Source organism: Aureobasidium subglaciale, assembly GCF_000721755.1.
Source record: "Aureobasidium subglaciale EXF-2481 unplaced genomic scaffold scaffold_11, whole genome shotgun sequence".
In the NCBI taxonomy this organism is placed as follows: domain Eukaryota; kingdom Fungi; phylum Ascomycota; class Dothideomycetes; order Dothideales; family Saccotheciaceae; genus Aureobasidium; species Aureobasidium subglaciale.
The window spans coordinates 457,861-473,537 of NW_013566984.1; the positions used below are offsets into that span (position 1 = coordinate 457,861).

The following is a 15,677-nucleotide window of genomic DNA, read 5'->3' on the forward strand; positions in this document are numbered from 1 at the left end:
TAATTGCCGAAATGCAAGGTAAGTGATGCTTCGTTCGTACCAAGATCGCGCTGAGTCTGCTGACCATCTTTGCAGATAATCTTAATCGTTCGGAAGAGATCACACGGATCTTATCGGCTCAAACTCGGCAACCTACGGTCCGGAGTCAGCATCCACCCCAGACAACTACTCCATCGAGCCGTGATGCCATCCTTGACGAGATCAGAAGGCGCTTCTCATCCGCCTCTACTGTGCAAGAGTCAGCTCGAGATGAGTCGCCTACACAACACCTCTATACCGTACATGAGACAGCTAGAGATGAGCCGCCTACTCGATCAAGCCATGATGACAACTTTGACGAGATTAGGAGAATCTTGATGCCGGCCTCGACTCCACAGGAAGCGGCCCAGAACGAGTCTTCGCACCAGCTTGCTCATACACCCAGATCCTGTGTCGGCATCGACCAGATCAAGGAGCTGATCAAGAAGGAAGTCAGCAAGGCAGTTGCCGAATCCATGAAGGATTTGAAGAGAGAGAGAGTGCGACAAGAGATGGTCTGCAAGACTCTTGGATGCATCTTACGCAACAGGTTGTGTTTAGCTTCCGAGACCAGCTCAATGAGCTTCTTGAACGTTTTACACAGACAGACATTCGGTCGCAGAAGGTTGATGATTAGCTTGGCTCGATCGCTCGTCGGGTGGAGGAGCTGGAGAGCGACATGTCGGACACGGAAGTTCCGCTGGTTGATCAATACCGGTATATCAGCAGGGAGATCGAGGATGTCCGTCGTGACTTCCGTAGGCTTCAAGACGATATTCAGGCAATTTTGGAGGAAGCTTTTATGGGGAGACGACTCATGGAGTGATGTCCTCGTCGGTTTGAGATATGATTCGCGAATAAAAGAAAATGCATCGAAAGTGCCCATACGTCGAACGGTCTTGCTTATGAACTCGTGAAATCGTGCTCTGATGCTCTCTAGAACAATGTTAGTCTTTCGCGAAACTTGTGAGCGCTCGAGCTCAAATGGTGAAACTTACAAAAAGGATGGCTGCCGTCCGGACTTAGTAGTATCTTCAATTGCACGACACAAGCTAAAAGATCTCCCTGGTTGATTGGGCACAGGCGAAATCAATGCAGCTATACAGCTGCCTGGGAAAGCTCCCATGTGATTGCAAAGTATTCTACCTTTGCAAGAGACTGTTCTATTATTGGATTATAGCGGCATTTACGCCGCGGCTGAGGATCGAACAAGTGACCTTGTTGATGTCTCGGATTACCGCAAGAACTCTCAGGGAGTTTTATCGCAAACGGTGAGTGAGCCCATTGGGCCAAACAACCGATTGCTGAGAGGACGGAGAATTGGCTGGACTATAATACCTGGCTGGGTAGGGAGTGACTGCTGTGGTTGAATCATTACTTCGTAGCCTTTCCACCAGCAGCATTCGTTCCTACTACAGGAGATGCCGCAGTTTTCGAAATTGGTGCAGTTGTCGCTACCTTCCTTTTGAAGAACTTCTTGATCGGCAGTGTCGATATCTTTGCAAAGTTCGGCGTGAGCCAAAGACTTAATCCCAGTCTCAAAGGTAGCAAAGCTTTTGTGATAGCGTAGGCAGTCGCGACCCTGTTTTTAAACTGTCAGTATTTCTTTCCTCCTGCGCGTCCGAACCATATTGCAGCAACTCACTCGACCAGCAATCTCACACCATCTTCACCCTTGGGCCACCACTTTGCAAATCCCTTTCTGTTCTTCTCGTCCTCAAATCCCTCCCCATCAGCATCTCTGATCCATCCTTTACGTCTGAAGTATCTTCCGAACTTCGCAACACCCTCTTTCACATAGTATCCCTCGGAGAAGAACGGCGGTAGCCAATCGAACTTGTGGAACACGAAAGTGAGGCCGAATAGAGGAATGACAGCCGTGAGCTCGTGGAGGATCAGGAAAGCAGTTATGTGAGAGATTGGCGCATTGCGTAGAGGTGCGACATACCGGCCTAGGAAACGTGGGAGACGGGCTTCGAGACGCGAGATACGTGAGTGTTTCGTGGCTTCTGCCGAAGGCTTGGTAGATTGATGGCGGATCTGTTGCTGTAAGGTACTCCTGTTGTACCGGAAGAGTGGTAGGACGTGGGAGAGTAGCCTGGGAGGCGGCATTGTGTGAGTATGAAGCGGAACGTTGGTATCTGCTGGAGAGACGAAGATGTTTGAGGTCCCAGGATTTGTCCGTCATAGTTGCTGAGGGCACCACCCTGTCACATGTATGTTGCACTTGCACCATGTGATCTAGCACCCGAAGTGATGCATTGGGTCTATGAGATTCAGAGGGTGTCACTGTTCGACTTCAGTCTCTAAATCACGGGCCGATTTGAGTAGAAGACTGTGCATGTAGATGTCGAGATTTATGTTGGATAATTCATACGAGACGCTGCACAAAATCCAGGGCAGTACATACACAATAATCAATGATTCTTGTTGCATCACGATTATCTTTCTAAGCCGCCTCAGCCCCCGGGCGCGCTAGCCTCAATGACGTCAGCTGCTGGCATAGAAGATAAATGTAAAAAGAGAGATCAAAATAACGATCTAATTGTAATGTCTTGGCGGGATGATTGTGAAGCTACCACTATGCGAACAATATAGACTTGATCCTATCGCCTGTCTAAGCCAGCAACTCCCCACTGAAGCCTCTCGGATAGCATGATCCAGGCTGGTTCACCCTCAATCCTACTGACACTACGTAGTCCTGCCAGCAGGAACGATGACTGTCTTTTGTACTCCTTGAGTAGGCTCTGAACACTCAAGACAGACCTGTGTTCATGATGTCCAATTCCGACCTCATCCTCGTCATCGGAAACATCAACTGTATCGTCAGTTTCCGGCTTACTTCGACGATTCGAGGGACCTCTCTGCACAACCAGTTCTCGAGGTGTAGGATGAGATGCATCGTTGCTGATTTGCTTGACGGTGTGTCTCCATTCCAGCGCGAGGTCCTCATACAGGTCGAATACGGCCAGTATGGAACTTCGTATTGGAGCCATGTTTTCTTGAAGCAAGAGTTTGCTGTTGATGTTATCTGAGAATTTGTCAAATGCAGCAATCATACCATCCACATCCGATGCAGCATCGAGGTCTAGCGTAAGCTGCTTAGATACAATAGACAGCATCTCGCAGACATAACCTCTCAATGTGACCGCAAACCAGGACAATTGATGGCGTAGAGCGATAAGCTCCTTGACGGTCGCAATTTTGGAGTGTTTGACCATGATGTTCAAAGTCCACTCTTGTTGGTTGAGAATGAATTGAGCTCGATAGAGTCTCAGCAAGAAGGTGAAAGCTCTCTGGCATGCTGATAAAGTGGCATTGGACATGATGTTCTGCAGAACCCACGTAATCTAGGTTGAAGTCAGAATACATTTCAACGGGAGATCAATGCAACGCGACTCACAGAATAGTCCACAAAAATTCGTCCCAATGTGTCCGAACGTCCTGGACGGGCTGAGGCATATTGTTGATCATTCCTGGGCTTCACCCGAACAGTAATGTGGTCGGACTCTACTGCATCGATTGGCTCGAAAGCGGTCTGGGCCAATTCAGTCAGGAGGAATCGATCGTCCCAGCCAATGCCTCGATCCATGCGCTGAAATATGCCATAGGCGAAAGTTTGGAAACAAGCACCATTCACACCAAAGTAGAGATGATTGATCGCTTTGATAGTCGCCCGTAGTCCACATTGCGACGTTAGGACCTGACGCAAGGTGTGCGTTTCTGACCCTTCTAGCGCATCAGCGAATCGGTTCAAGGCCAGCTTAAAGACTTCTGAGAACGGTAGCAGCGTGTTCTCCACAGATTGAATGGTTTGAGCAATGTCCAGACTCTGCGCGCTACATAGGGAGACGTCTGGCTTGTGACCCAGAGCCTCGAGCAACATGACACTCTTACCAGCCTTGAATATTTTCTCAGCTATACTCTGCATGAATTGAGGCGCAAATATCGAGCCGTCATGATTCTTAAGAAGTGTGAAGCGAGAGTGCCATATAGATCCGCGTTCAGAGCTTTCATCGTCGCATCGTACGAAGAACAGTTCGTTCGAGGCAATGAGCTTGCCTTCAGTCATCCACAATTTGACCGGACGAAGGTATGGCTCAAGACATTTGAGCAGAAGACTGGCGACACTCACACTTTCATTGTCTTCGCCAATGAGCTGGAGGTTGCAGGCTTGTTCAAACAGGTTATTGAGTACCTCTAGCGCCTGGCTGTTGTGCTTGAGGGTATTGTCCGGGATCAGTTTCGTGAGGCGGACAAGTGGACCAGCCACAAGATCGATCTCGACTTGTACTTTCAGTAAGCTCACCAACGTCGAGTTTTCTGGTCGCAAAAGATCTTGCTCGATGCTCGAAAGCGTTTTCCCAAGGCGGTGCAACACGTCCTGTATTGCAGCTTGGAAGCTCTGCAAGACCACACTCAATCGGTCAGACGCAGCGAATTTGCGGACGAATGTGACTTGTGAACCAAGTGAGGCGAAGTCTCGTAGAACGCGATCTGTTGTGGACGGAGCAATGTTCAGTATCCGACACGAGTATCTCGGTCGGATCTGACCACTTCTACCTATCTCAAATAGGTCGGTAGGGACTCCTTGAAGCATGGATAGTACTTGACGAGTAACTTGCAACTCGGTAAGTCCAGAGCCTGAATGCAGACCTGCCATGCGATGACGCAGATCTGTGACCTGATCCAGAATTTCAGAATCTCTAGGAAGAATGAAAGCGCGTGCAAAAGTAGCGGCATCCTCTTCGTAGAGGGAGGAAGCATGGGTCGACGTGGTGGGCTCGCCGACAGACTCGTCGCTGAGACTGGGTGCACGATGCTCTGAATAATCAGATTCATTCTCAACATCGTTCCAGATACCTTCCTCATCAAGCGGATCATCAGCAATGATCTCAGCCCATGTTAGTTGCTGCTCAGGTGGATGATCAGGGACTATTTCGAGAGCACGATTGATGTCAGTCTTCTCGACGGGACGGTCTGAGAGAGCCAGCAAAAGAGCCAATAGTTCAGGTCGCCATTTGTTGGGTATGGTGGCTAACTCGTGCAGACGAGGCTTGAGAGCATCGGCCAGAGGTTGATTGTTCAAAACATAAAATTTATCAAGCAAGCCTTCGAATCGTGCATCGACTTCGAATTGATTGACACGAACATGTTGTTGAGTCCTGAAAGTCCTTAAAGCGGAATCCTTGAGATGTTTGACATGCCGAGCATCTCTCTGGGATTGGATCAGTATGAATCAGAGATGATGAAGTGGACCGAGGCATACACGAGGATTCGAAGCGGTGATGTGGGTGATCAGGTCATCGGTAAGGGCACCAAGTATCGCAGCGTGAGCCATTTTGCATCTGTCAGATACATGTTTGTTTCGACACTAGGTCATCAGAGAAGCCGATATCTGATCAAGCGTGTGGAGATGAGTTGGCGCGTACGGGAAAGAGCGAGATCCGGGGACGCGTCCAAAGGCGGTGAGGGCGGGAAGTGTAGAGCGTCGTCATGGTCCAAGTTTCAGGGAGCTCCAGCGGTCGGTCGCATGCACTCGTAGAAAGTGACACGGCTCCAGCATCGCGACAATGGCATTGCCACCGGCAGTCCGCCTGATGGCGATTGGCACAATGCTAGTCTTCTCATTCCTCTGCATTCAGATCTACCGGGCGCCTTCGAGCTTGTCGGCAGGCGGCAAGCACGCTATCAAGATCAAGGACATGCCCAGAGATCCCAACCTTGACCGTACGCACAAACCATCGTCTCGAGCATGTATCCAGCCTCTAACCTGTATGCGTAGCCACCCTCGAGCCTCCGGAACCGTTGCACAGAGTGTCCGGAAACAACTATGCGCCTGATAACGCAAACTCGAATCGCATCAATGCCACCATCTTATCGCTTGTGCGCAATGAAGAGCTGCCGGGAATTCTACAGTCCATGCGCGACCTAGAACGTACCTGGAATCACAAGTTCAACTACCCTTGGACCTTCTTCAACGATGTGCCTTTCACCGAGGAATTCAAAAAGGCCACTCGTGCCATGACGAAAGCCGACATCCGCTACGAGCTCATTCCCAACGAGCACTGGGAGGTGCCCAGTTGGATCAACCGCGACTTGTTCCGCGAAAGCGCAGACATTCTCAAGGAGCACGACGTCCAATATGCACACATGTTGAGCTACCACCAAATGTGTCGCTGGAACTCGGGCTTGTTCTACAAGCATCCTGCCCTCAAGGACATGCAATACTACTGGCGTGTCGAGCCCAAAGTCCACTTCTTTTGCGACGTCGACTACGACGTCTTCCGCTTCATGCAAGACCGTAACAAGACCTACGGTTTTACCATCAACCTCTACGATTCTCCCCAATCCGTCCCGACCCTTTGGACTGAGACCATCAAGTTCTTGGCCTCGAACAGTCATTATCAACATCCCGACAATGCCATGAAGTGGCTTACCGATAAGGAGCGTAGACCCGAGCACACTCAAGAAGCCAACGGTTACAGCACTTGCCATTTCTGGAGCAATTTCGAGATCGCCGACATGAACTTCTGGCGCTCGTCTGCTTATGAGGAATATTTTGAACACCTGGATCGTGCCGGTGGCTTCTTCTATGAGCGCTGGGGTGACGCGCCTGTCCACAGTATCGCCCTCGGTCTCTTCGAGGACGCTCGTAAGATCCATTGGTAAGCCCTCGTCCAGGATGTCATTACTCTCCGCTTTTGCTGACTTCTTTCTCAGGTTCAAGGACATTGGGTACCAACATATTCCCTTCTTCAATTGTCCCAACTCTCCCAAATGTCGAGGCTGTGTCACCGGTCGCTTCTATGACGGAGATGCAACGCTGGCAAAGGAAGACTGCCGCCCCAACTGGTTCAAATACGTTGGCATGAGTCCCGAATGGGCTGTCTCAAAAGATGACTAGAAGACATCGGGATTGCATGATGCATTTTATACACGGCGTTTGAGCGTGTGGCTTTCCCCAAATATACCACTTTTGTTTGACCGGCTCTACATGTTATTCGGCTTTACATATACCAGAATGATAAACTTGTAAGGACTATTATTCAATGCTGACTCGCATGGCGATATCATCTTCATTCTGCTCCATGTCGCAATGAATTCATTCTGCATCGTTACGGCACAGGCTCTGACATCGATGGGGGACGAGGATGACGGTACTATCTGATCACCCACATGATCCCATGGCACACCATCTTCGCCACTTGGGATCGAGGAATCATACCATGATGTGTTGTGGGAACAACAAACCTGCTTTTAAATTATACTTCAGCTTGTATAGCGATCACAAATCAGGAAAGAAAAAGATAAACAGTTGCAAGAACAACCCAAAAGCGCAAAATAATAATGTCATGCCAGTTTCGACACGGTTTTACCCGCGCCAACTCTGGCATGACATTACTAGCACCGTGAGCAGGAATCGAACCCGCGATCTCCTTGGATCTAGACTGACACGGCGTTGAGAACAACGAATGACCACGCACGTGTTGAGACCTCGGGTGTGTTAAACCACTACACCACCACGGCTTTTTTGCTTGTGGAGGGGACTGAAATATCTCGAATATAATGGTTGATGAAAGATGTGTGGGATAGCGAGGTTGTTGGCGGGAACAAGCTTGAATGAGGGAGTTCTGGCCAGTCAGGAGGCTTCGACCTGTTCGCAGTTGGCACGCTTCGCCGCGGCAACGATCGTCGAGAATCGCATTGGCCGACGATTCAATTGTTTGAACCAGTAAAGTCAAAGAAGCCTTCTGAGAAAGACAAGTCGGCGCTCATGAAGTAATCAAAGTCGAACAGGGAAGTGTCTCCAAAATCTGGCATCTGATCTTGTTCGTCCTGCGGAGCGATATGGTCGGGTTGGACGCCTGTTTGTATAGGCTCCATCGGATCTTGCTCTCGATAAGTACTTCGGTGTGGTCCGAGTGGACTTTGCAGAACTCACCAAGAGCACTGTTCCTCAGTGTTTGTATCTGTGCTTTGAGGTGAGGATCAAACTCCTCTCTCCACCAAACGATAGCATCCACGACGTGACTACCGTTCAGCCTGCTTCTTGCTCTCAAGCTCAATTGATCAGAGCCATCGGCCTTCTTGAATGCCCGCGAGCTGTTCCAAAGTTGGGTCAGATACGTGACCGAATTGTTGCACATGTCGCTGTTGTCGATGGAGAGTTTCTTCACAAGACCAAGCGCATGGAAGAATGATGCTCTCGCTTCCTCTCGCTCGCTGTGGAGAATAGGCACAGCCGACTTGAGCACTCGCAATAGAGCATAAGTGGCGAAGATGAGTGCACAAACAATATGATGAGGCAGAGACACTGGATTCGACGCTCGGTGCATGAGGCTGTCCACGTTGGTTATAACCTGGCGAGAGACCTGTTGTATCTTGTCGAAAGTAGCTAAGTACGACGTATGGTCTTGCTTCAAGAAGTAGAGACTTCTGATGTATAGCTTCGCAATGCTACATTCGAGTCTGTCTGAGTCTTAGTCGCGTCAGTAGGGAGCATGAGCTGTACAAGACGGCAACATAAGCACGAGTCTCGCTGCAATGCGTGACGCCCTCGACAACCAAGATAGCTCGCTCGAAAATCATGCGATGTGGGTCAAGTCACTTACCGTCTGCAGCAGTGTACTCGAGATTTTTGATCTGAGTCTCGTATGTTCTGATGATGATAGAAAGAGAGCGGTCCTGATCAGGAGTCAAGTTGCGAATCCCATTTTCGGACACAGCAGAGCCGCATTGAACACATAGGTCTTGCCACTTTATCCGTAAGATTAAAGATGAAGGCAACGTTTGCTGGCGAGCTTGGAATTGACTCATCTCGGGAGAAACATCGCCCGAAGTACGTGCTAAGAAACCTTTGCATAAACAGCTCCTACTCGAATTAGCAATACCACTACCTACTGGAGTTTCCGGGACGCACCTCTGATATATTAGCACGATATGTGCCCAGAGTTCAGAACGTCTAACGATGCCTATGTCAGGGAGATTGGGCATCTTAGCCCTAAAGAATTCGTCAGAACCAGCGGGCACATGTAAGCCACTTCTTTGAGCCAGGTGCAATAGGAGACCAGCCAGCACGAAGTTGGTCTCCTGCTGATTAGTCTCAACAGCATCGGGCAAAGGCCAGGTCACCAACAGCATAAACGCTTGTGCACGTTGTAGAGGCGATTTGGTGAGAGTAACAGACAAAAGCGCTAAACAGGTGATGCTCTTTGTCAACGCGCTCAGCAGAGTCGGATTCTGCGCATAGCTCCTGCAGGCTGTTCCGATCACGGTCCAGAATAAGAGAGAACATTGCTGGTAACACGAATCAGGCGATAGCTTGGGGTCAAGTATTGGTAGAAACTGGGCGTAATCGCGAAAGTACAACTCAAAGATATTGTTGATATCACTGGCGGAAACTGTTACTCCGTCCAGAGTTCGAGGGGTAGTTGTTGGCGCTTTGATATTGAGCGGTGCATAAATCGTATGCGAAGGCGTGGCAGGGGGTAGTAAGCCAAGGTTTTGAGTGGGGGATATCGTACTGAGCAAACGATGTCTTGTCGTGTTGACAGCTTCGAGATGGAAAGAATCGTCAAGTTCGTTGTGATGCTGCTCTGTCTGTGGGGTCTCGGTTGCTCCGAGCTGCCGACTTTCTGTCACGAGCCGATTCCGTAGGGAGTCTGTTTCATGTTCGAGTTCATACAGTCTCCTGGAAGAGCGTTAAGCGATAGAGCGAGCATCATCCCATGCTGACATACTGGCGTTTGTTCTCTCTCTTGAACGGGGCGGATATAGTGCACCGCAGCCCAATCCTCTTACAACGTGAACAAGCATCTCCTATGTTCAAATGTGCATCGCATTTAGCCTGTCGTAGATGCTGAGCTCCCCGAAACTTGTCTGTCTTTGCTTGGTATTGGTAGATCAAACCTTCTGTTGCCGACATTCAGTGCATGCCTTCTTCTTGTTACCCACTCCTGCTAGGAATCTTATATCGCTCAGCAAGTGCCACCTATTGTTCAAAATTGTCCTGCACGTACTGTCTGGGCGACTCGTCTGCCATCTTCATGTGTAGCCTAGATTAATTTGACCGTGGGACACATCAGGAGATCTGCCTTAGGCAGTGGCGAGAATGGTGGCTTTGTGGTTGACTGACACACGGTTCCCCTTTGCACGATCATACAACGAGATACAACTCAAAAGCGCCCGATCTGCAAGGCTGGAATCTAATTTTCACAAAACAAGGTGGGTCTCCAGATTTCAATGGAGCGAGTCACAAGGAGTTGCTCTCCTGGCTGAAACAACTTCAGGATCGGACCGCTGATGCCAAGTCTTCGCGAGAGCCTCTCTTTCTCCACTCCAATTCCTTCGCGTTTCTCTTCGCGCTGTCCTGCATCACATACATAGACCGCATCGTGATCAACGATAAATGCGCCCTGGATCTAGCCCTCAATCTCGGTTGGAAAACAACGTGTGGCTCGCATGTTCTGTGCTACTCAGGGCTCCGTAAGTCATGCAGAATGTTCTCTGACTATGCCATTAGTACGCACAGTATCGATCATGGAAGGCAAGGATCTACGGAAGCAAACATCGAGACAGTATTGTCACGCTCCAGCAACGACTAGGGTATGATTCAAACATGGGAAGTCGTGCTTGGCTCAGGTGAACTGCTGTCGTTGAAGCTTCTACACGAAACGGACCACGTTCTGCCGCTTCGCTTAACAGCATAACCGAACAATCGTGAAACAAGACATCGCAGGACATGTACCCACCGAGCAGTGGATACAGAGAGTAGGTCAAGTATATAAAGTCTTCTCATCAATGGTGTACTACTCTTTCCAAGCATTCAAGTCTCATTCATTCATTCTCTTCAACTTCTGGTCGCTGGTCGTCCATCATTCTTTGCAATCCACCAAAAGCCACTCGTTTTCAGAACTTTACATTCTTCAAAGAAAAACCCTAGCGGTATCAACATTCAACGACCAAGATGCGTTCTTTTGCTACTATCATGGCTGCTGCAGCCCTGGCTCAAACCGCAATGGCTCACTATCGTTTCAACCAGCTCATTGTTGGAGACGAGGTCACCAAGGAGTACGAGTACGTGCGCCAGAACAGCAACATGAACTCTCCCGTCACCGATGTCACCTCCAAGGACCTCGTCTGCAATGTCGGCGGTCTCGACACTGGTGCCCAGACCAAGACTTACAAGGTCGCCCCTGGTGACACTGTTGGCTTCGCTGTCGACACCCCTATCCAGCATCCTGGCCCTCTCAATGTCTACATGTCCAAGGCAACTGGTGAAGCCTCCGAGTACGATGGCTCAGGTGACTGGTTCAAAATCTACGAGATGGGTGCCGACAAGGTTGGCGACAACGGTCTTACATTCAAGGCCGACAAACTCGACAAGGTCACCTTCACCCTCCCCGACGAGACTCCCGCCGGCCAGTACCTTCTCCGTGTCGAGCATATTGGTCTTCACAGCGCTTCTTCGTTCGGTGGTGCCCAGTTCTACATCTCTTGCGCCCAGATCGAGGTTTCCGGCAGCTCCACCGCTAAGCCTGACCCTACCGTCAAGATCCCTGGTGTCTACACTGGTCACGAGGACAGCATTGAGTTGAGCATCTACTACCCCATTCCCGAGAACTATCAGCCTCCTGGTCCTGCCGTTTGGGGCGATGGTGCTGCTGGCTCCGACAACTCCTCTGCTCCGGCCACTTCGGTTGCTGCTTCTTCTGCTGCCGCTACTTCTGCCGCTCCCGTAACCACCATCTCCACTCAGGAAACTGTCGCTACTGATGCTCCCTACACCTCTGATAACGCCACCTCAGCTGCTGCTGGCCCTACTGGTTTCTCAACCGTCATTGTTTCTTCCACTACCCCCATCGCCACCGGTACTACTAGCGGTGCTGTCAAGAAGTACATGCAGTGCGGCGGCAAGGCTTACTCTGGCGCCACTGAGTGCGAGTCTGGCTCTACCTGCAAGGTCCAGAACGAGTACTACTCTCAGTGCGTCTAAAAGTGTTCTGATCGAGTAAAACATATGGCCATCACCACACATTGGATCCACCTGAGGTATATGGATTTGACATCTATTCTTGATGTGTATCGCTAGACTATCTTCTCTTACTCACCTTTTTTCACTTCTTGAATGACAATTGAGCTTGACTCCTGTTCAAACTTCTCCTCTCCTTATGTGATACCGATGTTCTACGCGAGGTGGATGCCCGGCTCTAGCTTAGGTTGGGAGTAATATATTCAAGTTCAGATCTACGCAGCCACCAAAACTTCCAGAGTCAGGAAGCGCCGCGAAAGAGTGCGGCTAATCATAAGACTGACTTCGAGAGATAGTGGGATCTGGACCCATCGTGCCAATCAGAGTAGCCTGATCAATCAAGGATCCATAGTGCGGACATCCCGTCTTGTTAATGTGATTATCACATTGAGGCATAAGAGGGAGTTGTGCACAGGAGATAGATAGTATTAGTGCTAGGTCCCAATCTCGATGATGGGCATATGGTGCTTTAGATGGAGAAACAGGAAGGACGCTATCTCTTCAGCTGAGCAAAGCGTGCTGCCAATTCGTTGACATCTGGAATCTTGCCACCAGGACCCGTCGTGTCGGGCTTATTTGCCTTTACCATCTTGGCGGAAGGTTTGAGATCTGGTGGTCCTGGTAACTTGATGCGTGGAGAGACGTTGTCGGTTGATGGACTGGGCGGCACCACACTGACAGGACTCTTCATGCCCAGACTTCGTGGAGGGGTGGCAGCGACTAGTGGTTCTGTTCCGTCCGGTGCTTCAAGCGCAGGTACCTTTTGACCACCGCTAGGATTGTCGTCGTCCTCGTCGTCCTCATCCTCTTGCTTGGCGGCGGCTTCTCTGGCAGCTAGACGGCCCTTTGGCCAGTCGATGTTGTATGCATCCGCGATGGTCGATAGATATGCTTCGACCAACTCTGCCTTTGGCGGCTCAACTCGTAGACGATCCACCACACGCTTGGCCACCTTCTCATCCCTATTCTCGGTAGCCTCCAGCACAAACTCCTTGCCAAACTTCTCGGCCAACAAGGTTCTCACATTGTGCAGCTCCTTGACATCTGTCCTCGGTGCGGCAAAGATGATACTCTTCACGGCTTCTTCCAATCCACCATCGCACTCTTTGGCTTCGAGAAGGCCTGCTCGAGCAAGCAGCAGTTCGCAGTATAGTTCGAGGATTTCCAGGAGTTCGGTGGTCAGGTCGCTGCGGATGATGTTTTCGACACGGATACGTGCGGATTCTTCTTTACCTTGTTCGAGTAGTTGGGCCATTGCGCGACGTTGCTGTTTGGCGATTGCGGTGTCCTTTTGCTGGACCATACGTAGGCGTGAGATGGACAGCTTCAGCTGCACTTTGAGCTTGTTCTGTTGGAAACTCGTTGTCAGTTCAACCGCAAAGCGTCTGAAGTGTAAGTAGAGGTTGCATACGACTAGTGTTGATGCTGGCGCCATGATGGCGATTGTTACTTGAGTCTAGGGAGTGTTTTGATTGATCAAAGGTGCATGCAAGTGCTCGCCCAACCAACCACTTCGATGACATCTGCGGGGTTCGCCCAGCCTAGGCACGAGGCACCTCCGTCCTCGCCTCCACATACCCTTCTCGCTTAACCTTGATCTCAGCACCAACATCATCAACATGTTCATCATCGTCATCATCCTTATAGGACATTTATGGTCGATACTTAATGACCGCCTGTCTTCATCGCATGTTTCAGTGATGGACCTCAGCTTTAAGCAAGGACGAATTCCTCATTTTAGAAGTCACGTTTCGAGCCTTGTGGTATACAAAATTTCAAATTCCTTTGTAGAGACAACTCCAAGCCTGGTGCAATCGCTGCCCAAATATTTCCTTTACAAAGTGTCATTTCCCCGAGACATGTCGTCTCACGCAATCTCCCAAAGGAATTCCAGGGTATGAAAATCAAACAACTCCGGTGGTGAGGGGCCTTTTCCCCTCGTCCAAGTAAAACGTTGCACATGTCGCATGTAATTCGTACAGGCGTCATGACATTGCTGGTGACTGGGCCGTATGTGGTACTGGTGGCACAGGTGGTGCTGATCCTGAATCATTTCTCGCTGCTGTCTCTCGGATGCTTTTAGAGCTGGGCGGTGATCAGCGTCGTCTGGTCGGGCCTCTTGGGATCTACTGTACTCACCTCTTTTTGCTGCGCAAACTTGTCATGCTTTTCTGTCTGACCATACTGAACATCTTGCGCAAGCTCTTCTTTTCACGTGGAGATTCCAAACTGGGACTGGCGGTCGGTGCGGTTGTGACAGTAGGGGTGCGCTGTAAAGACATCAGTTCATGCCCCGATCAAACAGCCCTATCAAGCTTGAAGCATACCTCACTACTGTTCCTGCTATGTCTGCTACGCCTTGAACTGGTCGTATCACTATAGTTGGTGTAGCTGGTCTCAGGTGTTGCTGGAACGTGGCCGCCTTCTTTCAGGGGCACCGGTTGTGTGTGTGCCGGTCCCCTTAGCGGTAGCTCGACCGGTGCAGTTGTGTTTGTCGCATAAGCTTGCTCTTCCTCCTCTTCCTCGACTGGGCCTGTGTCCGACCGATCCTCGTCACCACACACGACCACAAACCAGCCAACCTTCTCGTCGGGCGCAAGTTTGTCTCTCAGCTCCATCAAGGCACCCCATTGATCGTCGCCTAGACCCTTTCCTCTGACTTCGTCCACTTCAATGCCCAGCTTAACCTCTTCACATATGTCCGCAATGTAGGCGTACGGTTGCGAGCAAGCGGCCGGGGATTCGTCGGTGGGGTCGAACTGCTCTACGAAGCGCAGATTTGGCAGGTTCTTGATGGTCTGCGGCCACAACTCGGTAAAGTTGTCGAGCAGAGTCTCAGTAGTCGCGGGCGCAATAAGCCATTCGGCAGCGGCATCGTCAAGGTTTTGAAGAATGATGTGGATGCGAATCAATGGCCGCGGCCAGCGAAATCCATGTATTAGATATGTTGGCATGACGAGCGATCGGCGTGTCAGATAGTGCTCGAGCCGTGGCCAGGCACGGATGATGCGATTCTGGTGCGGGACGATATATGAAGTTGACTTAGATCTCGAGACGGCAGGACGTGGGAGGAAACACGAGTAATCGAAGCGTTATGTCGACAGCAAAATTGGTCAGTTCCGGTCTCTTTATTCTCGCGGAAAGATGGGAAAAGTATGAGAGATTGCGAGGTGTCCAAGCCCCCTGCAATTAAGCGGATCGCTTGCTGGATGGATCCAGCGAAATGACTTGGGTGGACACTGGTTAAAGAGAAGTGGCTGGGACGGCCGCTGGAAGGAAGGTGCGACGCGGGTGATTGTATCCTGTCTGATGTGACCGTTGGCAATCGGCGCGCCGAGTCGTCTTCGTCGGCTAGAGAGCTGTGCCAATGATTCAGAGACGGTGCAGCGGAGGAGAGACGGCAGTCGACAAAGGACACAGGACGGATAGCGACAGTGAACAGTGAAAGGACTAACACATTACAGTTGCACGAGGCGGTACAAGAACAGAAGGGGCAGACGCTGCAGGATTCGCTCATGCATGAGCATCACCAGTTCGCTCGCAATTCTTTTGGGGGTCCACGAACGCGTCGTTCTCCTCCGAGCTGGCCGAACCGCTTGGATCCACCCATCCAACGGAAGGAGTC

The 15,677-nt window shown here is 50.4% G+C and overlaps 7 protein-coding genes across 7 annotated transcripts; 2 read left to right on the plus strand and 5 right to left on the minus strand.

The window, feature by feature from the left end:
- Nucleotides 1-1,392: 1,392 nt before the first annotated feature.
- On the minus strand, nt 1,393-2,130 carry AUEXF2481DRAFT_29797 (uncharacterized protein; the record flags this gene model as incomplete). The annotated part of the gene is made up of 2 exons (XM_013488004.1): nt 1,393-1,600; nt 1,664-2,130. 2 exons carry the CDS (start codon nt 2,128-2,130, stop codon nt 1,393-1,395), a joined length of 675 nt encoding a protein of 224 aa, XP_013343458.1.
- Nucleotides 2,131-2,515: 385 nt separating this feature from the next.
- On the minus strand, nt 2,516-5,411 carry AUEXF2481DRAFT_40346 (uncharacterized protein). The gene is made up of 3 exons (XM_013488076.1): nt 5,288-5,411; nt 3,422-5,236; nt 2,516-3,368 (listed from the first exon to the last, which is right to left on the minus strand). The coding sequence occupies exons 1-3, from the start codon at nt 5,357-5,359 to the stop codon at nt 2,625-2,627; spliced, it is 2,631 nt and encodes an 876-aa protein (XP_013343530.1). The 5' UTR covers nt 5,360-5,411; the 3' UTR covers nt 2,516-2,624.
- An 82-nt stretch (nt 5,412-5,493) lies between these two features.
- AUEXF2481DRAFT_40347 (glycosyltransferase family 15 protein) lies at nt 5,494-7,355 on the plus strand. The gene is made up of 3 exons (XM_013488077.1): nt 5,494-5,748; nt 5,804-6,686; nt 6,742-7,355. Exons 1-3 carry the CDS (start codon nt 5,592-5,594, stop codon nt 6,923-6,925), a joined length of 1,224 nt encoding a protein of 407 aa, XP_013343531.1. The 5' UTR covers nt 5,494-5,591; the 3' UTR covers nt 6,926-7,355.
- A 255-nt stretch (nt 7,356-7,610) lies between these two features.
- AUEXF2481DRAFT_234640 (uncharacterized protein) lies at nt 7,611-10,304 on the minus strand. The gene is made up of 7 exons (XM_013488215.1): nt 10,041-10,304; nt 9,931-9,988; nt 9,762-9,868; nt 8,942-9,712; nt 8,634-8,893; nt 7,964-8,494; nt 7,611-7,910 (listed from the first exon to the last, which is right to left on the minus strand). Exons 1-7 carry the CDS (start codon nt 10,067-10,069, stop codon nt 7,738-7,740), a joined length of 1,929 nt encoding a protein of 642 aa, XP_013343669.1. The 5' UTR covers nt 10,070-10,304; the 3' UTR covers nt 7,611-7,737.
- A 683-nt stretch (nt 10,305-10,987) lies between these two features.
- Nucleotides 10,988-11,671, plus strand: AUEXF2481DRAFT_57401 (Auxilliary activities family 9 protein; the record flags this gene model as incomplete). Its single annotated transcript, XM_013488125.1, has 1 exon — nt 10,988-11,671. A coding segment is annotated over one exon (684 nt), but the record flags the coding sequence as incomplete, so codon positions are not given.
- A 392-nt stretch (nt 11,672-12,063) lies between these two features.
- On the minus strand, nt 12,064-13,555 carry AUEXF2481DRAFT_108447 (uncharacterized protein). Its single transcript, XM_013488216.1, has 2 exons — nt 13,464-13,555; nt 12,064-13,400 (listed from the first exon to the last, which is right to left on the minus strand). Exons 1-2 carry the CDS (start codon nt 13,485-13,487, stop codon nt 12,546-12,548), a joined length of 879 nt encoding a protein of 292 aa, XP_013343670.1. The 5' UTR covers nt 13,488-13,555; the 3' UTR covers nt 12,064-12,545.
- Nucleotides 13,556-13,995: 440 nt separating this feature from the next.
- On the minus strand, nt 13,996-15,411 carry AUEXF2481DRAFT_234703 (uncharacterized protein). Its single transcript, XM_013488217.1, has 3 exons — nt 14,380-15,411; nt 14,192-14,322; nt 13,996-14,137 (listed from the first exon to the last, which is right to left on the minus strand). Exons 1-3 carry the CDS (start codon nt 15,004-15,006, stop codon nt 14,038-14,040), a joined length of 858 nt encoding a protein of 285 aa, XP_013343671.1. The 5' UTR covers nt 15,007-15,411; the 3' UTR covers nt 13,996-14,037.
- Between the last annotated feature and the right edge of the window lie 266 nt (nt 15,412-15,677).